We start from the raw sequence: 24,423 nt of genomic DNA on the forward strand, positions 1-24,423 counted from the left end.
GGGGAGGGAAAAGCGTGGCGAGTTGTGTCCTCACTTCAGCTCCTGCACGTTTCCTCTGGCTCCGGGGGAGGACGGCGGAGCGTGCTCGAGGAACTGGGGATGCAGGCGGCATCCCGGAGAGCAGCGGCCGCGGCCGTCCCCTCCGGAGCCGGGGGAACCGGGGGCTGCTGGGGGAAAAGCGGCGCGAAAAGGCAGAGTGGAACACCTGAGACTGGCCGCTTAGCTCCCTGCTTTTTTATCACTTCACTGGTGCTTAAAGTCCTCCTCCAACCTGGCAAACTGAGGTACTGAGACCAATACATGCTGCTGAGCACGCTCCAGTCCATTGATTCTTTTTTTATGTGCAGCTTTTTACCATTAATAACCAGCTCGAGTGCTACACAGACGACCATTGGAGCACACCACACAACTACCAGCTCTTTAGAGATCCCTTAATTTCTGGGGCCGGCGCGTGCACCCCTTTAGCCCGGAGCCGCGGCTGCAGGTCCCGGGAGGGCTCCCCACTGACCGGGGCGTCGCAGGCAGCAGCAGCTCTGCCCAGGGCTGCCGTCAGGGCCAGAGCCGGACTGCGCTTGCTCCCCGGCCGGGCAGGGCTGCTGCCGGTGGGGCGGGAGGGAGGACCAAGATGGCAGGAACCACCCGGGGCTGCTCGGGAAAACCCGTGGGCTGGCCCCGGTCTGGTTATCCTCAGAGGCACAGCGAGCGCTGCCGTGCTGAGGTTGGGGTTGTCTCACAGATCTACAAACGCCATGGCTCACCCTGCTTCCCTCGCTCCGAGGACCCGCATCGCTCCCCTCCCACGGGACCCGGGGACGCCGGCTGAGCCGGCCGCCAGCTCCTCCCGGGGCAGGCATCTCACGTCGTCTTGAATGACCAAGGGACGGGGACGGCTTTATGACTTCAGACATTTTTCCCCTCCTTTCTTTCTTTACATGACAGTTATTTAATGGTGGTTTGTCTATTTTAGTCAGTTTTGGGGTTTTTTTATATATATTAGTTTTCACTTTCTCAGTAAGAGAAAGGAAAGACTTACCGAATAAATGGACATAAGGTACAGTGAGACCATAAACTTTAAAAACAGAAAAATGTTTTCTATAATAATGAGACAAATCTTCATCCAGTCCAGAAAACTCAAAGATGATTTTGCATGCTTAGGGGAAATGCAAGAGCACAGTCATCCAGCCGCAAATGACCAAGATGAAGAGCTGACAAAACTCGGGGGGAAATCCTGCCGTTTCGTTAACGCAAGAGGAGTAAAACCGAGAAACAGGGCGCACATCACCAGCACCACCCATCCCTGGGATCTTCAAGTGTTCGGAGCATTTGGTAGCGGGCAATGATCTGACTCGCAGTCTGCCAGCCACGTCTGCGCCCGCGTGGTGGGTCCAGCACGGCAGCGCTCTGGTCGCGTGGGGGCTCATCCTCGCTGAGGGCACAGGGGGTGTTTCGGAGGGGCCGGGGACGTGCCCCACAGAGGTGGGGTGACCCCAAACACGCCGTTTGGCTGGAGCAGCCACCGGCGAGGTGCAGCAGCCATGGACAGGAGCCGTGCCGGCGTCCTGCCCACCAGCTGCACGGGAGCATCCCAAAAGCTGAGCGTAACAAGAATTAGGAGCCCGGCTTTGGGGTCTTTCAAATTAAAATTTAAAAATCTACATTAAATCTGGTGTTTTGTCATAGCAGTAGTAGAAAGCAACAGTCCTTATTATGCAAATATGCTACAGCATGTTAAAAGTGTGAGGAAAAGACAAAAAAAGAGAAATCAAAGAGCAAAAAATTAATTCTGCATCTGAAGAGCGCAGGAGCGGGTCACAAGTGCTCGGAGGAGGCCACAGACCTCCTTTCGCAGGGGCTGGGTGTTTCCCGGCTCAGCAGAGCATCCTCGGGGCGGCGAGCGAGCCCAGCCCGCCCGGCAGCCACGGGAGCAGCTTCTCCAGCCCGGCGAGGAAGAGCCTCGTAAGCAGCAGCAGCCCCAGCAGCGCATGCCATGCTCCATCTCCGGCGCTTACGACCACTAAGAGAAAACAGTGCTCGTCCAGCCTGGAGCAACACGTGGCGAGGGGGACGATACTTCAGCGTGGTGTGATGGGCGTGAAGGGACGCGTTGCAGGGTCATGGTGGGAGTCACCCCCCTTGTCCCCGGGATGCCGGGGCTCAGCTGCTGCTCTGGCTCCCGGTGCAAAAGTTCAAGCAAAATCGGACGTCTGTAGGAAATTTCTCAGTCACTGCTGATGGGAAATGCAAATTCCACTGTATTCTAGTTCACTCTCCTTCCCGCACAGATCCCTGCTGCCTCACCCCGCAGTAACTCCCCGCCTCTGCAGTAAACCACAGTCCTTGATTTCTCTAGAAGACGCTGTTAATTCTCCCGGGTCTAGCTGAGACCCACTTTCAAACACACCATCTGCTATGAAATGCCCTCCAAACAAGCATTTTGATAGCACGTCCTTTCCCAGTCTGAGGAAGTAACCGACACAGATAAAGTATTTTGGGCTTGGCATTGAGTTCACAGCATCTCAAGAGGCCACACTGCTTTGTTATGACAACGTCCCTCGCCAACCGCCCTTGTCCATACACACCCAGACCCATCCTTTCATGCCCAAATTAAGCGTTATCAGATCAAAAAAAATGGGAAAAAACCAAAAGTATTACTGCTGTCTTGCTCTCACCTAGGATCTGAGTCTGGCCATGTGGAAAAAAGAAAACCAAATAATTTGAGGGATTTTCTCTGTAAGGGCTCATTGCTGGAGAATTGCAAACGGGCGGAGGTACCAACGACTTCACCAGAACGCGATGACAAACACAAAGCCCAGCAGACAGACGGCAAACACGCCATTCACTCTACTTTGGTACAGCCCCAAAAATTCCACCATCTGTTTTCCTGTGGTACAGCCGCTCGCAGAAACAGCCGTCCCCTTCGTACAGTGCACGGGCTCAGGACCGCATGCTGGAAGCGCTCGCTTCCCAGCACAGCCCTTCCCCAGCCGGCCGGCCCTTCGACGCAGAAGCAGGACAGTGCTCATTTAGGAAAGTTCAGCTGACGCAATCGCTACGAGCTGCGGGCAGAACGGGGCATAGGGCGATATCGCCAGGGCTTGGGGTTAATGAGTAGCTTATACTGTAAACATACGCTGGATTTCCTAACTCGATATTTAAAGTTGTACTCTCTATGTAGTAAGCACAGACACGTGTCATAAAAATCTGATTTCAGGTAACTGAATATTAGGTCAATTTTTAGTGATTTTTTTTTTTAGTGAAACAAACACCAGCCTTTGGGGGCACACGGACCTTCGCTACCCGTGAGGCTTCACGTGGCACCCCTGGGGACGAAGCCACAGCAGAGCTTCGGCCATTCACCGCCCAAACCGCTGGTTCAGACAGGGTGGGGTTGGGCTTGATGATCTTAGAGGTCTTTTCCAGCCTTAATGATTCTGTGATTCGGTGAGGAGCACGGTGCTGGATGCGGTAGCTTCAGATGCTGCTAATGAAAGAAGCAGCAAAAAAAGGAAGGTCAAATTCCACAGCTGCTTTTAAAGATCCCTTTAACTTTACAGAAAGACACAAAAATAAATAAAAAGTGCATATCCAGACAGCAGGTCCAGTAAAACAGATTTACAGTTCCCTATTAAGGGCCTAAAGTGGAAACCTTCTTTAAAGCCAGAAATAAGATTTAAGTCCAGCACGAGGAATCAAAGTGCTTCATGCTAAGAAATACTCTGAGAAAATTATCGTGTTCAACTATATCAGTACATTATACAACAGATTGAATAATTCCCATGGTATACAGCAGCTTTTGTAGAAAACCTGATTTCTTTCTGATATCATTCGAGATAGGAATAAAGTAGCTAAGAGGAAGCATTTAAGTCTGTTTATTTTGACCCTTGTCTTGTGTAAAGCAACACCGAGCATCACACAGCGCAGCCTGAAATCCGCTTCCAGCAGCCTGCAGGCTGACTGCTCCTTCCTTGCGTGGGCAGCAGCTCTTGAAAGCCACTTGCACAAACACGACAGAAGTCACACAAAAGTCCTTGGAACCCCATGTATTCTACAGCGAGCAGAGGAACTGTTAATGAGAACAGGATAATTATATCTAAGCATTAATTCCTCTCTATTTGTTTTGCTACCAAGGTCAGTTCTGATGTTATTTCTTCCCTTGCCAAGTTCTACCAAACACTATGCCCAAAGGCACCGCAGCCAGGAGGAAACAAAGGCGATGTTGACCTCTGAGGGTGACTGGAAAATTCATTTCTGGCTGCTCTGAGGATACGACCGAAATCACTCTGAGAAACAACAGAGATTTAAACAAAGGAGAGAGCATCTGCCCACCCAGCCCCGGCTCCATGCACAACATCAAGAGGCAGACAAAAGATGCGCAACTGGTCCTAGGCAAAGGCAGGGACGAGGACTGGGACAGGCACTTGGGGGTCACAACGCTCATCCTGACAACCAAATAAAACCTGAATTCAAAGTGAAGTTACGGAAACCAAGCCGTCTGAAATGTCTCATGATGCTTCTCCAAGTGAGACAAAGCAAGCAGCAAGCAGCACCACGCGGACAGTCCAGCACCCAGAGTGGGATCTCCTGCTGGAGGTCCCTGCGAGCCCCCCAGCTGCGCCCACAGCCCAGCCCTCGCAGAGCCGAGCGGTGCGGCCGCGGCTCAAAGCCCAGCCCCACTGCTCCCACCGCTCGGGCGAGATTTGGACAGAACAACCCGCCAGCCGCCTTCGCAACCCAGACATCAGATGAAGGTTTGGGATGAGATCTGCAGGCGTGGAGCAGATAAGGGCTAATAAAATACTCTGTCGTGGTAGACAACACTGGCTCGTTGAAAGAACCATATGTCTGCATCACTGAAGTTACACCCACTGAAGCCTTGCCTCGAGTACGCCGAATTTCAGCCAGCAAACCCCAAAATGGCTGGGGCACTGCGGCAGGCTCCGGGCAGGGCTGGCGGCTCCAGCTCTGAACAGGACTGAGTGCTGGCAGAGCGGGACACTGGTCCGGGCAGCTGCTGGGCACAGACGTCACCTGCGGCACAACCCCCCCAGCACGTCGTTTTCCTGAACGGCCCAAGGATCGTGTTTCACAGGGTAGTAACGTATTGAAACGGTCAACTTCACCACGAGCAGGAAAGAAAAATTAGGAAAAACATCACTACCACCATACTTTTATGTTTTAGTCCTTAACAACTGCGGGAAGAGGTTTCCCGTTCAATTCAAGCAGCTCTCTGCATTACACTGATATTTTAAATGAGAAAAATCTGCTAAACTCCCATAGAAAGAGCCCCTCTCTCTTGCCTTCCCTTCCAGCCGCTCCAGACCAGAGCCAGAGGGCTCAGCACCCAGCAGTAACGTGCCAGCGTCCCATCTCCTGATGTTGGCCGGGGCAGCAGTTCCCCTGCCAGTGAAGTTCCCCGGTCAGCAGTCCCCAGGGACCGGTGGTCCAGGCTGCACCTCTGGCTTCAATCAGGCCAAATTCTTGGCTAAAGAAAGAACCCAGTGACCGGATCAGCTGCAATTAAGCAAGCTATAAACATAGACGAAAAGAAATTTGTCCAGATAGTCAGATAAAAAGAAAAAAAAATTTAGAAAAAAATCATGTATTATGCCACTTCAATTTTCTGGACTACGACCCATCAAATCACTCCCCAAATGTCTGTATTGGCCAGAGGCCTTTGCTACGTATCAGTTATTGGGGCGAGAGGGAGCGATGCGCAGGTCCGACTGGGAGGCACCAAGCACCCACCGGACCCCAACCCCCCCCGGCACCCCAGCACCGGGTCTGCCGGAGCAGCACCCAGGGTGTCCCCATGATTTCAAGTGGGTTTCTGTGCATGAAGGATGGGAGGAGCATGTCAGCACTCACTAAATCCCCAAAGGGCTGCGAACCAGCGTGTTTACCTGGTGTTTCAGTGCAGATGTGCTGCCCTCTCCCAAGCTGCCGGGCTCACCGAACGGACATGGCAGGCACCGGGCAGCGCGGAGCTCTGAGGCAGCACGAGGCTTCAGGCCAGCCTGCCGCGGTTTTCTCAAGGCAGTGTCCTTCAGTTGATGGCTGGACTTGACGATCTTAGAGATCTATTCCAATGTATGATTCTGTGATGCAGTCCTTCAAGCGCCCCTGGTTTCCCTGCACGGACGACGTTGAAGTCTTCCAAGCGCACTCCCTCTCGCCTCCCTGCCCGGCGGAGCTGGGCCAGGCGCGGACGATTTGTGCCGGGATGGAATTCCTCTGCAGGGAGGCTCCAGGCTGCGCATCCCCAGGACGGCACCACGCGGCCGGAGGAGCTGCCGCAGGACGAAAACTCCCTGCTCCCTCTGAGCTGCCTGTACAAGCACTCAGATGAGACCTTCAAAAAACAAAACACGGGTGTTAATATGCAAAGGGATGCTAGGCTGATGTTACAGCCAGTGGGAGATCAAGAGTTGGTGTCTTCGTGCCATTCAGCTCCAGTTTTGCAGGGGGCTGCTTCCCGCTCCCTTTATATTCGTGTCCGAAAGCCCTGTGGAACTGGAGACTCCTTTACTGAGATTAGCATGAAGAAAGCTTCAAGTCACCGAAAGTATCTTTGGGAATGACATGCAAATCATACTCAGCAGAGACCACGGCTACTGTACGAACTACGCTATAGAGCTCTATTTTGCCCTCACAGCACGACTCCTCAAACATTTCGGCCCGCTGCAGCCGCGCACACGGCTGTTCACGTGTCCCATGGCACGCCTTCACGTCACTGCGGCGCAGAGTGGCACCTCCCGTGCCGCCGCGCTTCCTCCCCTTGCATGAGCGCCTGGTGTGGTGCTGGGCAGAGCAGCCGTGGCGGAGCTCACCGGGCGCTGCCTTCCTGAGCCACGGGGTGAAGATGCCCCCGCGGCTGGCACGGCACCGCTCTGTCCGGGGCGGCGAGGGCGGCTCTGCGTCACGGCCTCGCAGCCGCCGGGAAAGGCTCTGCTGCGGCGTGCACGGCTGGACCGGGAGATGCGGGCTTCACGGGGGCTTTAATCCCAGGCCTAGACCCCGGCGCGGAGGTGGAGTGGAGGAGAGTTGTTGGCCCCAGGGAGGAGAGCGCCCTGAAACAGGCAAAAACAAGTTCTTGAGGAGATATTGAAACTCGCCACGGGGTGGCTGGACACGTCGTTTGTAATTCCATGATGACTTCCCTAAAAGGGACAAAAATGAATTAGAAGGAGATAAGAAAAAACCACCTGAAAAACAAATAGGCACTGGAAAGAAATTGCTCTCATGTCAGGAAAAGGTTATTTCCCTGTGACAGAGCCACAGGCACAAACCTGAGACAAAACAGCCCTGCTTGGGGCAGTCGATGCCTAAATCACTCCCTGCGAACATGCTGGTTTGGAAATACACAACAGTACCGGGATTTCTCCACATACCATAAAGAAAAAAAATTTTTAGGATGATATAGTACTTCCTCTTCACTCAAAAATATATTGAGATACAAAATTATGGTAATTCAGCCTGATACGTAAGCTCTTTAATTCAGGCCTTTGTAGGAATGTACTATAACAGGATAACGTTTGTTTTTACTGGCTCTGCGCACCCTGGAGAAATCCCCAGCCATTGTGCGCCTGCAGCAGGAGGATTTCCTCCAGCGAACCTGCCAGCAAGCAAACAATCGGGCATCCCGACAGCTTTATTTGCTGAGAAGAATGGCAAACTCGTGAAGTGCCAGGAGCTATTCAATAGCTAAAGATTAGACGTGTGCAGCCCAAGGTTCATCACTTACAGCACTGTCAGTCTGAGACTTTCCATTAGCTGATCAGGGGAAATAAGATGCAGGGGGTTGTTTGTTAGTTTAAAGGAAAAAAGAGAAAGTCCAAGTTTTGTTAAAGCCAGCTCGCACCAACCATCATTTTTACCTGTAAAGCAGCTCTGTGGAACAGTAATTTTGCACGTTACCTCCCGTTGGCTGCCTCCGGAGGAGTGCGTGTTGTGAGGAAAGGGAGACCTTACGGGAGCTGATGGATGAGGACAAACATCTGGAGTGCACATCAGGGACCTGCAGCTGGAGAAGCACAAGGAAGGAATATACTATGTCAAAGTACTCTCATTTCTATTTTCATACTAAATTTAATACCAGTATGCTTATTAAAGCAGTATTTTCTACTGCAAGACATGCAGTGTGTAATTTTGTACCACAAATTTCAAAACTTCTCTAAAGAACCTTCCGTAGCTTCCGAGTGCTTAGCATGCAGCCAGGTGTTTTGCAATGCAGAATCCTACCACATCTCCAGGGTAATAAGGTTACCCTGGGATTACATCTCCAGGGTAATCCCAGGGTAATCCTGTTACATCTCCAGGGTAATCCCAGGGTAATCCTATTACATCTCCAGGGAATCCCAGGGGCTTCTCCTTCGCCCCCGCCGCCGGCAGCGCAGACATTTCGGTTGGCAGCAGAGCTGGCCCTCGGGCTCGGCAGAGCCACGAGCTGCTGCCACTGCGGCACCGCTCCCTCCAGCTTCGCTTCCCAGCCCCGAGCACCCTCAGCCTGCCCGAAGATTTACATGAGGCAGGCATGTGGAGATAGCATCGAGAGAAAAGCCCAGCAGCAAACACCGCCAAACAGCCAGCTTACGGAGAGGGGCTGGCCTCGGCATGTTTCTCCACCGACAGAGACGCTAACGGTTTGGAAAGGCTGCAAAGCCACTGCTGAGAACGATACCTTCCTACTTCGTCACGTTGTACTCAGAGACAGTTTTTGTGGCTACGTGTAGTGACAGCAAATACAGCGTCTGAATTGCTGCCAGGTCTGCCCAGTAAAATCGTGCGTTAGGCAGCGCTCCTTGCCAGCCCAGCGGAGAGCATCCCACCGGGGAGCAGCCCTGCTCACCGCGCCTGCCGCAGGACGCCGGGCAGGGACGTTGCGCCCGGGCGTGTTTTCCCAGTGCGTACAAGGGCAGAGAGCAGTGGAACCGAATCCCCAGCTCAGGGTGGGACACACGGCGCGCGTGCCAGAACGACGTTGCCGGTGATCCCCACCAGCGCTCAGCTGCTGGCAGGGACCATCAGCCTCCCATCGTTTCACCCGCTGCACAGCTGCTTCGTCTGAAGTCGGTTGGTGCTTTGGTGCAGCACTGGAACGCTGACTGTTTCCACGGCGTTTGCCTCGGGACGGTGTTATGGAGAGAATGCTCCGAAGGAGCCTGCGCTGTCACGAGGGACTGGGGCAGCACAGCCTGGCTCAGCCAGCACTGTGCACGCGTAGAAGACCGTGGGCCCCGTACGCCGGCCCCGCTCTCGCTTCCACGTGCCGCATTTCACAGCCCTCCCACTCATGCCGCAGAGAGTGCCCTAGCAAAGACCAGCTCCCCTTCACGTTGCTGCAGGAGCGCTGAATACATATTTCCGTTGCTAGACAAACCAAACTGGGTCACTTGGTTTCTCTGTCGTATCTCGTATTTCCACCCGATGGCTCACACCGCAGCCCAACACGCAGAGCGCTCGCCTGGACTGCGTATCTCCAGCAGATCATCTAACCAGGCTTTCCCCAGAAACGCCGCAGTCAGCAGTTAAATGTTCTGCTGCAGCTCGCTGTTTAGTTAGAAAAAGACGTTTGGGAAATGTAATCCCATTCTCACCGTCTCGGCTGGCTCCTCGGCACGGCACTCGGGGTGCTCCCACCCACAGCTCATGGGCAGCGCCACATCGGGGTCCGCGGGCGGGCAGGCACCCCGTGTCATGGCTGCTGCTGGATACAAGCCGTGCCGCCATGCCGTGGCTGCTGAGGATCCCGGGGCTCCTGTCCTGGGTCAGGCTCAGCCCAGGGCCTGGGTTTTCCCATCAGAAAGAAGGAACGGGGCCAGTGGCAGGTGGGACGCGTGTCTGCTGCTCCGCAGCGCTCGCCAGCACACAGCAGGTCTCTGGGAAGGGAAAAGAGTTCATGAGACCAAGCCTGATGGTAGCTGAGGGCAGAATTTACTGCAAAAGTGAGCGTGCGAGCTGCTGAATTGCTTTTATTTATCAAACGACTGAATTATTTCAAGCAGAAGGTTACTGGTGAGACTTTCCCTCCTGCGATCCTTACGTGACTACGTCAGGGAGTGAAGTCCGAGTGCAGGAGTGGACAGCAGGAGTCCAAAGCAGCAGTTCAATATTTGGCTTCCCTTTTGTGGCTCAGAATCGAGAGAAGACGTGGAAAAGTAAGAAGAATGAAGATGAGTCTCACAGCTGCCTTGCCCACGGCATCGGTCGCCAGCAATGTCCGGTCCTCAGGGTGTCGATGCAGCCAGGCCAGCCCCAGTGCTGCTCACCACTTGCCGTGAAGCCGCTTTGAACAAACACGCAGGAATGCCAGCGTTTCAGTCTGTGTTTCCCTGCACGCTTCAGACGCCGTCCGTAGACCTTGGGGGTACTGTTGGCGTGATCAAATTTTAAAAATAAAAGGCGGCATTTCGCTGGCTTACAGAGTCTCAAGGAATTTGGCTCCTCCTGGGATTCAGGGAGGTTATTTAGCTTAAACATTTTTCGAAAGTGGAAATTAAATTGAAAAGCAGCAAAGTCAGCGGAATTAATATCACTGTCGCTACCAACACCAGTAGTTAAAAGCTGAAGCACCCAGCTGTACCAGCTGTGCCGTGAGGAACGCGCCGGTGGGACAGCGCGCAGACAGATGCCAGCGTGCGGCGGTGGGAGCTGGGCACAGCCAGGCCCCGCACTGCCCGGCCACGCTGCACTGAGGCGCGGAGAGCTGCCGGCGAGCTCCGGGACTGCTTCTGGCTTCGCAGGCAGCCAGCCTCCGCATGGCACGGCACCAAATCCGCAGCCGCCGCCGTGGCCTGTGCACGATCTGCTTCTGGAATATATTCTTATAAGTAATTATTAAAATATGGCAGAGCAGAAGCTGCTTTGGCGCAGAGCCCTGCCGGAGAGCTGGCCGGGAAGGGAGCGGGGTCCCCTTCCCCATGCGGGTGTGCCGGGGAGCGGCTCTGCCTGGGCAGGGACAGGGCAAGGGGCAACGGGCACTGCGGGAAATCCCAGAAATTCCCGCTAAACGTCAGAAAAATCACTGCAGGACATTTTACGTGTTCTGAGGAGCTGAGGTTTGCTTGCGTTTTGAAGGAATAAAAAATATTCATGCATTTTTCAGCCCAGTGCTCTGACGGGTGGGTTGGAGCTGAGCTGGTGTTTCCCTCCAAAGGCAGGTCCTGCTCCCGCAGCTCCGTCCCCTAAAACTCATGTCTCCTGGGAAGCGGCTCTCCCTCCCTCCATCAGACGGACACCTCGGGCACCTAAAACCAGGAGCTGAAAGCAGCCCCGAGCCTTGGCTTCTGCGTCCGAGTGGGAGGGCAGGCGGCAGGGAGGGGAGCCTACCGCGGCGCTGGGGAGAGCCCCTTGCGGCACCCAGCACCGCTCCGCGCGGGGAACATTTATTTTTAGGTTGCTTACTGCCCCTAAAACATACTTGGACTGTTTTCAGCCTGACTCACAGCTGAATTCCTGTTCTTCTGCAGGCTGAGTTTTCTGTCCCCACCCAACACAAGGAAAGACAAAACAAAATGAAACCAAAAAATCCCCGGCTGGTCCCAAAGCGGAGCCCAGTGAGGAGGTTTCCAGCCCGTGCTGGTGCCAGTGCCCGCATCCGAGCGGGGCCTGAGATGGCCAGGCGGCACACAATGGCACAGGGGGGTGGCCGGGGCGCTGGGGCCGGTGTCGGTCCACGGACACAGCTGGGACAGGGCATCGCGTTGCTCACCCTGGGCAGGACCCTTGCCCGCAGCCCATCGCGCCTGCCCCGGCTCAGCCCTGTTGCGGTGAAACGCGGCCCGCGCCGGTGCTTCAGGAGTCCCCTGCGATTTGTTTGTACGCTACTCAGGAGCCAGAGAACCGGGCAGAGAGGAGCACGTGCACGCAGCTTCAACACAGAGGTTGTTCTCTTGACACCACCCGGGACACCCAAAACAAAGCCAGCAGCCTGCCAGGGGTCCTCGCCCAGGGCCGAGGGAGCAGCGCTCTCACCTTAGCACGGCTTTCACAGAATTCCACATTTTACCTGTGAAGCGAGACGCGGTGGGTTGATGCAGAGGCCCCGAGACCTGCCCGGCGCAAGCAAACCAGGTACATCTGCAGAGAGCGACTTCGGAGCGAAGAAAACAGTCCCCTTCAAGGTCAGCTGCTTTGGAAAGAAACTTTCACGTTTTTCCAGCCAGATGCGACAGACTATTTCTCCATTCTCAAGATAATTTCTGCAAGGTATCCTTTAGTATTACATTTTTGCTATTTTGAATTGTAAGATCAGAAGCACCGCAGTAAAATGTGTAGTGGTCAGAATCTTCACTAATTAGTTTGAGGTAATGGAAGCAGATGGGGATTTTAGAGACTGCCACTACAGCAAAGGTACGAACCAGGATGATCTCAGAAGGCAAAGGACCCGAGCCCAACGGGTCTCCAGACCACCCTGCGTGCCTGGGTTCTGCCTAGGAGCTCCGACTGCACAGCATGGCTTGCACACAGTCTCGGGGAAGCAAAGGGCAGATCTGCAGCAGCAGCGTTCGGAAGCAGAGCAGCGAGCTCAAGGGGGCCGGGGGCGACAGCGGAGAGGAGCTTGCAGCTGCGACGTTCACCAGGAGCCACATGTGTCAATCTCCAGTTACCAAAAGGGTTAAAATTAATTTATGTTAATCGATACCATATTACCAGGATAAAAGCAGACTCAGACGTAGGGTTAGTTACGGATTATCAAACTTTATTTTCTCTCTTTGCCGCTGAGCCCCAAGATGCTGCTGCAATGCTGCTGCTCAGCCACAGGAGAGCACGCAGAGCTCGGGGCTGGGCTGGGGGTTCTGCCGGACCAGACTGGGGCTGGGGCTGGAGCCCAGGCTGGGACGGGGACTGGAGAAGGAGCCCAGGCTGGGACGGGGACTGGAGCTGGAGCCCAGGCTGGGGCTGGAGCCCAGCCTCACCCGTAGACCCAGATGGGTTAAAAAGCAAATGCAAAGCTCTGAGCTCTGGTGAACGTGCAGAGGGTTTCTTACTGCGTGACTTTACTTTCTATCTGCAATTTAAAATGATCCTTGCCATCTCTTCCCCACTCCTATGTTTTCTAACACTAGTGATGTACAAAGCATAAAAGTCCTCTGCTAAATTTGCCTTGTAGAAGGAACTAGACTTACTTTTAGCATTAATAATTCATTGTATTCTTCCATTCTGAACAGGATGGTTCTAAAAATTATGTATATAACATGGATTTTTATTTTGGTTATATATCTCTCTATCTGTTACATATCTAATTCTTCACACAGAGAGAAATCAGGCTTGCCATTCACAGTTACTGTGGGTATACTGGTCTGACCTCACAGCTGTCTGCCTTGAGCAGGAGGTGGGATCAGCTGATCTCCTGTGGTCCCTTCCAACCGCAGTTATCCTATGATCCTATGATATTACGCACTTTTATATTATAAAATAGAAAAAATTTCCTGGGGTTAAGTGACAGCTGGTCCTAGAATAAATGGTAACAAATTCCAAGTTTCTTTTCCTGTATCTTAAGTGGCCAACAAGTCCAACTGCTGGGGTACAGCACCTGCAGCAAAGACACTCTCAATAAAGAAACATGGAAAATGACAATACAAGACACAAACCAACAGTCACCAGTGTGAAATTTTGGCAAAAATATGGGGAATGGGAAATAATACCTGCCATAAGAAATCTCAGATGATGTTATTTTCACGTACTGCCTAGATCTGTATATGATAGTTAGGGCTGCAAAAGACAGTTTTCAAAAGTACTGGGATTTATAATCCCGGGTCTCAAAACAGTTTCTGAGCTTTCAGCACGCTGCTTGTAAAGGCGAATATCACCTCCTGCTGATCCCGTCACAGCCGAGGACGCTGCCTTTCGGCCGGGCGCGGGGTCACCGGTGCCAGGGGGAGAGCCCAGCCCGCCTTGGCACAGCAGCCCTGCACACAGACCCCAGGAAGATGCTGAGCGGGGCTGAGGAAGGTGCCAGCTCCAGGGCTCGTCCTCCTCTGCAGGAGGGAAGCCAGCACCCAGGGTGTCATTTACATAGTCAGGGCAGGCAAATTTTTCTATTTTCTTGCTCTGCTGCTCCAAATCCCGCTCTTTTGTGGGAACCAAAAGCAGGTTTGGGGTTGGGCTGCAGGACCCGGGTCTGGAGGGGAAGTGCGGGGCACGGAGCCTGTGGCCAGCTGAGCCTGGCCCCACTCTCCCCACAGCCCTCGGACCCTGCACTGGAGCAGCAGCGCTCGCCCCCGCATCCCTGTCAGCAGCCGGACGCTACCGCTTCATGGGAAAGTGCTGATGTGATTTTTTAGTACTCTTCTTGTAGCTGAGTTTCTACAAAAAACAGCTTAACAGCTGCCAGCCTGTTCCTGCTGAAGTTAGAGCTATTGCAGTCCTTCAGAATTTTGGCTAAATGAATTAGTAACCAACTTTCTAAATAGGTAGCCTCTATCTTTTAAAAATTCATGTGCCATGATACGATCAGTACACATACCACAAAAATAATAGCATCACTATCATAAAAAACAGTTGATACAACGTGTGGGAGTTCTGTTAAGTAGTGCTGGGCTCTCAGATGCACGGTCATTAGTTCCTAACTTTGCACCTTTTTTATGACGGATAGATAGAAGAGTGTGTATTTAAAGAGGATGTTTGCTTGCTGCGTACCAAGCCAACGGGAATAGCTGCGTGGGTAAACGTGACACCGGTGTGTACACAGGGAGGTATCCGCAGTGACTCAGGGCGCTTAACCAGCAGATAACGCTACTCACCTCAATGGATACAGCAAAACAAATTACTGAACATACTAATCCAGAAGAACTGTCACTATGCGTTTTTTATGAAGAAAAATCCTCTCCTAGCCATCGATCATGCGGAGATGGGATGCCACGTGCCGTGCAGATGCGTCTCTGGTGGGGAGAGGGCAGTGGCACCCAGCGTCCTGCCACTGCGCTCAGACTGGCTGCATCCCACCCTGGGCGGGACAGCGGGGCCGGACCCGGCCAGACCAGGGCAGTGACGCCTGGATGTAGTGGGGCCAGCAGTGCCTCCTCTTCCAGCAAACCCAGCCTTGAGGAGAACAGCTTAACCCAGACCTTCCGCGCCTCAAAGCGACTTGAGCTTCTGCAAGACTGTTTGCTGCGCTAAAAAACCCCAAAGCAAATCCATAAGTTTCTTCCCGATTTATACAAAGAGCCCAGAATCACGTGCCTGGCAGTAACAGAATTGCTGCTGATGTGTGCTGATGGGAAAACCAGACCTTGCTTTGATAATGTGGTGACAGGACCATGTCCCCGTGCCTCGCTGTGCCTGCCTCGGAGCATCCCGTGCCCAGCCACGAGCAGGAACGGGCTGGGGCGAGCGCCAGGCAGGGTCAGCCGTGCTCCCCCAACAGCCTCACCGTCGCCCGCGCTCTATAACGGGACAGAGATGTGTTCTCTAATATCATTAAACATAGGCTGAGGCTCGCCATTTCAGGTTCGTACAGGCCTAATTAAACAGATGTTCTCAAATTACCGGTGCGGACACTCCCAGGGAAGCTGCCCGTGTTCACCTGCCCGCCTGCACCCACAGCTGCTGGCAGCACCACGCGAGCCGAGGGTTGCACAAGCGGTTTCCTGGAAGGCGGCTGCCAGGTGGAGGGCTCTTCTGCCTCCTCCTTCCTTCCTGCCCTGTCCTCAATACGGGGCCCGAGCGGGGCAGCCCCTTCCCCCGCTTCCCCATGCGGGTGCTGAACGGGCAGCTTGCGCAACAGGGGGTTGCTGCCGTCTCACCGCCCAGCTCGCAGGGCCGTCACGCGGAGGAAAGAAGGGATGGCCGGTGTCACGAAACTGCCCGCTGGTGTCAAAAGGTGAAGAAAGACGTTTCCGCGCCCTGCGAAGGGACCGGCAATCAGCAGAGGAGGAATGCTGCTACCAAGAAGGAAGGGCACGTGGCAAACCGCCCGCGACGGGCACTGCCTCCGACGGGTGCGGCTGGGGGCACCGGGAACCACGGCGAGCCTCTTGCCAAGGAGCCGTCTGCGCAAACCCGGGAACGCCGCACGGGTTGCAGATTAAACCGCAGGTATTCCAGGATTAGCAATATTTTCTGCTTTCTTACCTGAATCTCATGAACGGCTTAGCTAGGTGAGCAGGCGACCCGGAGGTGCAATGAGTTACGTCATGGAGCGATCGGCGTCGCATCTGCTTTGGCAGACTCCTACGTGAGGCACGCAAAAGAAGCCAGGCTGAACAGAGAGGGGGTTTGTGTCGAAGATGCATCAGCTCTCTGTTCGCCTTCTCCCTCACGCCCAGGATGGGAAGCAGACACGCCGTCGGACGCAGGAGCTGACAACCACAAATCTCCAGCGCAGGAAAAAAGTTAAATACAAACAGCACGTCCAGGCAGAGTGTGTGCGGCCTTTCCGCTTCTGCTATGGGATTATGTACATATTTAAACAACCAAAACCCACCAGCTCCTCTTGTGTCCCGCATAAGCCCGTTCACAAGAAAAAGCAGCCACTAAACTGAGGACAGAAAGCCCCAAACAGCTACAGTTTTGGCAAATAGGTGTTTCTTGAAAAGTCCTGTTCGATCCACTTCAAAAGGCAAAGGTGAGTCTGCTAAAGGTGTTTCAGCTTCACATTAATTGCTGTGTGGTGCTTTCCCTGGAAGAAAATTCCTCTCTAACGCGTTAGACTCCAACTTTAAAAAAGGAATATTCGACTTGCCTTTGAAAATTCTGCTCTTGGCTTCATTTGTATTGGGCTGAGCACATGCAGTATCACAGCCAGCTGAGTTATTGCCTCCTGGTGCCATGTACAATGGTCCTTCACAAGCAGGAGGTATCTCCAATGGAAACTCAAGCACAGCCTTATCTGTCCCAGCCCTGCTGCCATAACAGACAATAGAACTTTTTTCCACCACCAACAGATGATTTAATGTCCTATGTGTAAAGACTTGTTACAAAGCAGAGGGAAGAAAATACGGATTTACTCACATTTCTCTCCAGTCAAAGCTTCGGTTAGCAGCCCCCGGACAGCCCTCTCCCCGCCAGCGCAGCCCGGCTCCGTTCCCTGTCCCCGGCTGGGTGTCCCGGTGTCCCATCCCGCTCGGCGGGTACGGGGAGGTGAGCTTTTCCAGTTCTCCGCGCAGGACCCAGGAGTCACAACAACGACCCAAAAGGCTCGACTAACAGCAAAGCTTTGCTTGGAATTCAGCGAGATGACAAAAGATGGTAACTTTGCAATTCCATAAATGACGTTACTTTTAATGCAGTGGGGTGAGATTTAGCAAAACTTACAATTAGCTACAAAATATAGCAGATTGACAAACTTACATTACCCTTTTGAGCCTAGGAAATCAGAGATAGAAAAAGAGGAAAACAAAAGGAAAAAGTAAGAGAAAAGATACCACCCCCGTGGATCCAGTGACGGTCTCTGCTGATGGTCGGGGTCCTCCGGCGGTGGGTGCACACCAAGGAGCTTGATTTCAGGGTTTTCAGCCTGGGTGCGCGGTAGTTTTCCCACAGATCAAGCACAAGCACAGGCAGCAGCACTTTGGCTAACACGCGGTAAACATTTCGAGCAACAGTTATCAGTGCTTTTACAGTTCGACTTCATCACTCTCTTCTCTCCTCCGTCCTTACATGTCTTGTCTGCGTTTAAAGACGTAGTGTTCCCAAAACTCACTGGGCACGCTCCGTGAGTAATGGTCTTTGCTCGGGCCGGGGTCTCCAGCTCAGAGCGTGTGATTTTTAACAATATAATGAGGGCAGCTCACCCTCCCAGGGCAAACCTCTCGGGGGAGCGGTGCTGGAGGCACTCGCGCGATGCGGCAGTGCACCCTTCCTGCAGCACCCGCTCGGGGGGATCCCTGTGGGTGCCATGCAGTCGGGGCTTAGCACCCCCATGCTGCAGCCACCAGCCACCCCAGAGGAACGCTGGCGCAGGTATTTGCGCGAGAGACTCGCGGCAGAAAGCACTTGCTTTAGCCCTCAGACTGCACCAAATGACTCCTCCTGCTCACAGACTTTCAGGGGCTTACCGTTCAGAGGAGAAAGGCAGGTAGGGTGGCTTCATGGACATTAACGGCCTCAAGCTGTGTCAGGGGAGGTTCAAACTGGATATTAGGAACAATTTCTTTACTGAAAGAGTCATAAAGAATGGGACCAGGCTGCCCAGGGCAGCGGTGGGGCCACCATCCCTGGAGAGGCTCAAAAAACGTGTAGATGTGGCACCTGGGGACATGGTTTAGCAGGCACAGGGGTGTTGGGGTGACAGCTGGGCTTGATGATATTAGAGGTCTCTTCCAACCTTAATGATTCTGTGATTAAGGAGAACAGCATATAAACCTGAGCACTCAACACAACAGAGGCTGCTTTTTCTGTTTCAAAGCAGGATGCGCAGTTTATTGTCAGGCAGGCAGGCAGCAGCAAAACATTTAAGCCTAAAGCAGATAAACAACGCATCAGAAAGCAGTCCTGAGGCCATCTCTGACAAGACACCATGGGCAGTCCCTTCTCCATGTCCCCAGGCAGCCCTCGCCTTGTCCTTCGCTGGGGGCTCCTCCATCGCCCAGTGGGACGCAGGCAGAGGAGGGGGCTGCCCGCTCCCTGCCCACATCCCAGGGGTCGCAGCAGGTCCTTCCCGAGCCCAAGCTCGTACCAGCATATTACTGCGTCGGCCTCTTCACCCGTTATAGTGAAGTCGGGTCAGTCAATTGGAGAGCATGTTCTGCTGCTGTAAGGATTCTGCAGGGATGCTGGGCAGAGACCTGGCCCCTCGTTAGCGCCTGTTCCATTATCGGAACTGTTAATGAAGTTCTAACTGTGAGGCCCAAATTACATCTCAGACTATACATTCTGCTTGCACTAATAAATAATTACATTGAAGTTAAATAAATCTATGCTTTGAAAAGTGACTGCGAAAACGCCAATATGAGCCTGCATAGCTGTCCCAGTGATGCACGAAGGCAAATTTCAGTGAAGAACTAAATCAATAGTTTTTCTTATTTTCACTTCCGCGAGCTGAATCCAGCTTTAATATCAAATCATGAAAGAACCTGCCTGCACACACACACACGGAGATACCTTCGCTGTCTCAGTGCTTCCACAAAACGCCTGTAAGACCAGCAGCCAAACGTGACAGCTTTCTGCACTCCTCGCAAACCAAAACAGCAGCCTAGCCCCTGCCTCGCTGCTGGCAGCGCCAGCAGAGCCTTCTACCCAGCCGTCTGCATACCCTCCTTCTTTGGCACATCCGAGATGCAAACCCTTATCAAACCAGCTGTAAATGTAAATTGTCCCAGTTGTTTATTCTGAAAGGTAAACCTCCCAGGAGATGCAGAGTTTGCAAACACTTCCACAAAGATGACTCAGCCTTGACCCCCAGACTGCGTTGACCATGTGGATTGGTGCCCCGGCACATTTGATCCAAGCCTAAGTCCAGCCCAGCATCAAGTTCTGGCTCAGAAAGAAGCTGTTAGAGAGCAGCACATTCTCCCTCCAAGAACTACCATGATGATCTTTTATTTACAGCACCAACAGGCCGTAGCATCTCCTGCTATGAGAGCATGGTTTCCCGCTGTACTGTTGTGACTGAGCATCAAGTCTGGTTTGCTGGAGTCAGATCAGCAGAAGGAGGTCTCCTGCACCAGAGGGTAACAAGTGCACTTCAAGGAACACAATCAGCTCACACACATTCTACAGCACAAAAAGTTATCTAAAAAAGGCACTATGCACTGGGGACTGCTCTCCCCAAGAGAGTTTCCTTCCCCCCCTCCCTGCTACAAGAGGTCTCCTTCTTTGTTCATTTGCAGGTGGCTGTCAACCTGCTGAAGAGCTGCCTTATTTTTGCCATCAACATCTCTCTGAAGTGGTCACCCATTAAGAAATAGAAAACAGGATTAATGGCACTATTTAAAAACGCAATGGGTCTCGTGATGATGTAGATGGTGTTGATGATCTCCTGCGTGCAGTTGGGTATGTTCAAGGCTGGTATTCGGGTAGCAAGTCGGACGTTGCGCATGATGTGGTAGGGAGTAAAGAGCAGCGAGAAGATAACCACTGTGAGGACAACTAAAGTAAGAGGTTTTTCAAGTGTCAGGAGGGAACTGAGTTGCTCACTCCTGTTTTTGAGAAAAAGAACCATTTTCACACCGAAGCTGCACATGATCACGAGAGGGATAAGGAAACTAAAGACAGTCAGAAACATGCTATAGATGAGGCTTTTCCTGGGGTCTCCAGAGCTTGCGTAATCAAGACAATTATTGGCAGGCATTCCAGTCTCCAGGAAGAATATCAACGGCAGCAGTTCCAGTATCACCCCGACCCACACGGCAACAGACACGATAAGGGCCGCTTTCCTCGTCTGTAGAAAATGGTCTCTGAAAGGATATTTCATGAGCATGTACCGGTCAATGCTGATCACGGTGAGGAAAAGGATGCTGCTGTACAGGTTTGCGTGTAACAGGAATCTGTTGCTGTGGCACAAGATGCTCTGCTTTGTCCACTGATCTCTGGAGTAATTGTTCACGAGTACTGGCAGAGTACACAGAAATAATAAATCTGATAATGATAAGTTGAACAGGTAGATGTTGCCGCTTTTCCAGTTTTTCAGGCAGAAAATGTAGCCGAACACAACAATGATGTTTCCAGTGAAGCCTAAAATGAACTCAAGGCTGTACATGGTAGAAAGATAATACTTTTCCAGGACTTCGTTAGTCTGAAAACAGCCACCTGTCTCGTCCATAGCCTGGAAGGTCAAGAGGGAAAAAAAAAAACCACACACCAAAAATTAGTCAAAGGTTATTGCATGGCTATTTTCATATTGTTCCCGTAGTAGGTGAATACAGCATGCTATTGCCTCGCAGCTGATGTGGTAGGTAGAGACTTGAATGCAAAGAATATCCCTTCTGCACACAAGATTTCTACTTTCAACTATTGACCAGAGTTACTGAGCAAGATGAAAACTTGCATGAGCAACCACCTGTGTGAGGAGCCTGAAAAAAGAGCATCACTTGAAGGCATCTGCCATAACGTGCCAGCTGCTGCCTGGCCAAAGCCACAGCAGCACCAGAGGCTGGGAAACCGAAACGCGCCTGTCACCGCTGTGTCACGGCCCTTGCTGGAAGTCATCTGCCTCCCTGTTTCCCAACTCCGGTCCCGTGGTCTCCTCACTCATCACTGAAGCAGAAGTCCACTGTCAAGACTGACGAAGGATGAACTCAGCAGCAGCAACACGGCCGTGCTCTGACAGCGTCAGTCAGAATTCAAGAAGTCAGGAGAGGACGTGTTTGTTAGATTAATTGAACCATTCGTCGTGCACTTTGCATGGGTTTGCTGGTAGCTCAGTACCAGAATTGCCTGGAAGGTGTGGTGAGGACGAAGCACATAGCCTGTGCATCATGGCGGGTGTGCCTGAGGGCTTCCCAGCCATCCCTGCAGGCACGGGACATTCCTGCTCCTGGGGCTCTACTGGTCTCTTCTGTTTCCTACAAAAAGCCCTCGAGAAGGGAGGGTTCAGTTAGGACTGAGTCCTAGTTCATATGGCAGTGACTGCAGTCCAGGGGACAGCACAGTCAGGACGAGGATAAAACGCCCTCGAAGCCCAGTTCACAAGCCTGAAGTCACTTTTGTTCTTAGCTTCCTAGCAGGTGAGAACCCGGCGTGCAACAGATTGACCCACGGCTCCTCACCGAGCAGCCCGCACACCACGCACGCCGCCGCACCCCGAGCCCAGCCCCACGGGCCAGCCAGAGCCGGGGAAGCCTTTCGCTGCCCGCTGTGGCCGTTGGCAGCCCAGAGAGCTGCCGGCACCGCTGCCACCCTCCCGCGCTGCGATTTCATTTTCTCTTTGGCTCCAAAGAGCTCCTGCTTTCGGCTTGGAGTAGGTAGCACAACCAGCATTCTTCCAAGAGCAAAGCTTTCTAGGAAGCTGCAACAAGCGTGAGTTTGCCTGAGGACAAGTTTTGCTTCCTTTCTAAAGGTTGGTTAAAAAAATGCTTTCGTGCCACAGGGGAAGAAAGAGTGGGCTCTCAAGTGCTCACTCTGCTCCCTCCGGAGGCAAACGCACACACGCCCACCCGCAGGGCAACAGCAGCATAAAGCAAGCTTCTCGCCAAAGCCTTTGGTTAAAATATTCACAAAGCAATTAGAAAGCAGGGGAAAACAAAGTGGTAGAAAAATGGGACAGAGATTAAAGCTGAAACCAAGCTAGGTCTTAGCTCTAAGAGCAGCAACGTGACTGCCACAAAGCCTGCTGAAGACGGTCCCCACACATCGCGTAATTACTGTCAGTATTTTCAAAGTTGTTCTAGCATCTGGAATTTCTGTCCTGTTCTCTACACTCAAAGCACTATTTTGTTTGAAAGGTAGATCATGAGGCAGAATAAAGCACAGCATATACGAAACTTCGTGAAGTTACGTCCAGTAAATATCCACACCTACGCTGCACACTGCAGGGAAAAAAACTGATCTGGCTGTGAATGCTGGCTCTGGTCAGACTGAGATCACGACAGCACCTAGCCCAGCCCCGGCTGGTCAGGCTCCAGAGGAGGACCCAGCACTTCAGGAGATTTTGATTCTAGAAAACACTGCACTATCGTTAGCACTTTAAATACAAACACTAATTAAAACATCGCTACTAACAGAGATGTGGATTTAGGTAACTGTTAAGAGACAGACTGATTAATCAGTTTTCCAGCAAGCAGTCGGGTTAAGCAACGACAAGGTTGGCTCAGGAAGGGTCTCATCGGAGGCAGAGCAGGAACCTCCCGAGGAGCGCAGGGTCGCAGCACCGGGACACCTTACCATGGCCGGGACTGGGTGCTGCCGCTGCATCTGCGCTGCTGGAGCATCCCTTGGCGAGAGCCGGGGATCCCTGGGTGCCGCACGATGCTGCTCGCCGTCTGCCCTGCTTTGCATGCGATTTGACCATTAATGAGGCGAGGCAGCGATCTGTTTGGCTGAGCAGGGCGCGGGGTGGGGAGGGATGCAACGCCCGCCAACCCGAGGAGAACCGCCAACCAACACTTCCCCTTCGCGTTCAGAAACCAGTTGGGAGGGCTGCAGCCCTGCTCCGCGCCCTGCCCGGAGCTCCTGCCCAATGTGGGGCTCCGGGAAGGGGCTTCACTGGCATGCTCCTGCTCGGGCGACGCGCGGGTCCCACCGCAGGTCCCCGGCTACTGGCTGGCGCTGTGCAGAGCCCGTACTTCACGCAGGCTCAGCAACCATTGCGACAGAGAGCCCGGCACCACGTCCCGGCGGCGTGAGGAGGGAGAGGGCACGGCTCTGCATCCCACGCTTCGAGAGGGCGTCAGGAGGGCACAGCTGGTGGCTGGCATCCTGGCTTCACCCCGTTGTCTTCAGCCACGGAACCATCTCTCCTGCCACAGAATCACAGAACGTTAGGGGTTGGCAGGGCCCTCTGTGGGTCACCCAGCCCAACCCCCTGCCCAAGCAGGGTCACCCACAGCAGGCTGCACAACACCACGTCCAGGCGGGGCTGGAATATCTCCAGAGAAGGAGACTCCACAGCCTCCCTGGGCAGCCTGGGCCAAGGCTCCGTCACCCTCAGAGGGAAGAAGTTCCTCCTCATCTTCAGCTGGAGCTTCCTCTGCTTCAGTTCGTGCCCGTTGCCCCTTGTCCTGTCACTGGGCACCGCTGGAAAGAGTCTGGCCCCGTCCTCCTGACCCCCACCCTGCAGATATTTAGAGGCATTTCTAAGGTCCCCTCTCAGCCTTCTCTCCTCCAGGCTGAACAAGCCCAGCTCCCTCAGACTCTCCTCGTAGGAGAGATGCTCCAGTCCCCTCACCATCCTCGTAGCTCAGACACCAGCACGACACATGCAGCAGCTCAGCAACGTTCTGTAGTTCGCAAGCCAATTAAAACAACACATTTTAATTACGTTAAAGCAGAGCGCTAAAGTAGAGCACTTAGTTTTCATATAGTAACACATTTTAGCACCTAAAAACTTGTTGGTTTATTCATCATTGCTATGCAATATTATCCTGGTTTTAGCTTTGAGAATAAATGCTGCTAATGCAAAATGACTCTGCTCCACTGCAACCAATGCACCTGAACCAGTCTATCAGCACAGAAATTGTTACTTGGTTTCAAACGAGACAGTGGCATTTTTACCTGTGGTTTTGGCTGCGTTTTCACCCGTGGACCACTGCCTTCCACTGTTCAGACGCCCCAGGGCCCTCTGTGAGAGACGATGCTCCAGCCTCTTGAGGCAGGACATGCTCAGCCTGGCTGTCCTGGCTGGAAGCACCCATTGCTGTGTGAGAAGGCGAGGCTATTTACTATGTAATACTGATAAAAATCTGCAAGATCAGAGGGTGGCCAAAGTTTACCCTCTATTTTCACAGAATCACAGAATGGCAGGGGTTGGAAGGGACCTCTAGGGATCATCTGGTCCAACCCCCCTGCCAAGGCCAGGTCACCTAGAGCAGGTTGCACAAGACCTCG

At 53.0% G+C, this 24,423-nt stretch overlaps 1 protein-coding gene across 1 annotated transcript; it reads right to left on the reverse strand.

Moving 5' to 3' along the window:
- Nucleotides 1–16,880: 16,880 nt before the first annotated feature.
- Nucleotides 16,881–22,845, reverse strand: SUCNR1 (succinate receptor 1). The gene is made up of 2 exons (XM_075418457.1): nucleotides 22,762–22,845; nucleotides 16,881–20,704 (listed from the first exon to the last, which is right to left on the reverse strand). Exons 1-2 carry the CDS (start codon nucleotides 22,789–22,791, stop codon nucleotides 19,760–19,762), a joined length of 975 nt encoding a protein of 324 aa, XP_075274572.1. The 5' UTR covers nucleotides 22,792–22,845; the 3' UTR covers nucleotides 16,881–19,759.
- Between the last annotated feature and the right edge of the window lie 1,578 nt (nucleotides 22,846–24,423).

This window comes from Opisthocomus hoazin, chromosome 4 (genome assembly GCF_030867145.1).
Source record: "Opisthocomus hoazin isolate bOpiHoa1 chromosome 4, bOpiHoa1.hap1, whole genome shotgun sequence".
NCBI lineage: Eukaryota > Metazoa > Chordata > Aves > Opisthocomiformes > Opisthocomidae > Opisthocomus > Opisthocomus hoazin.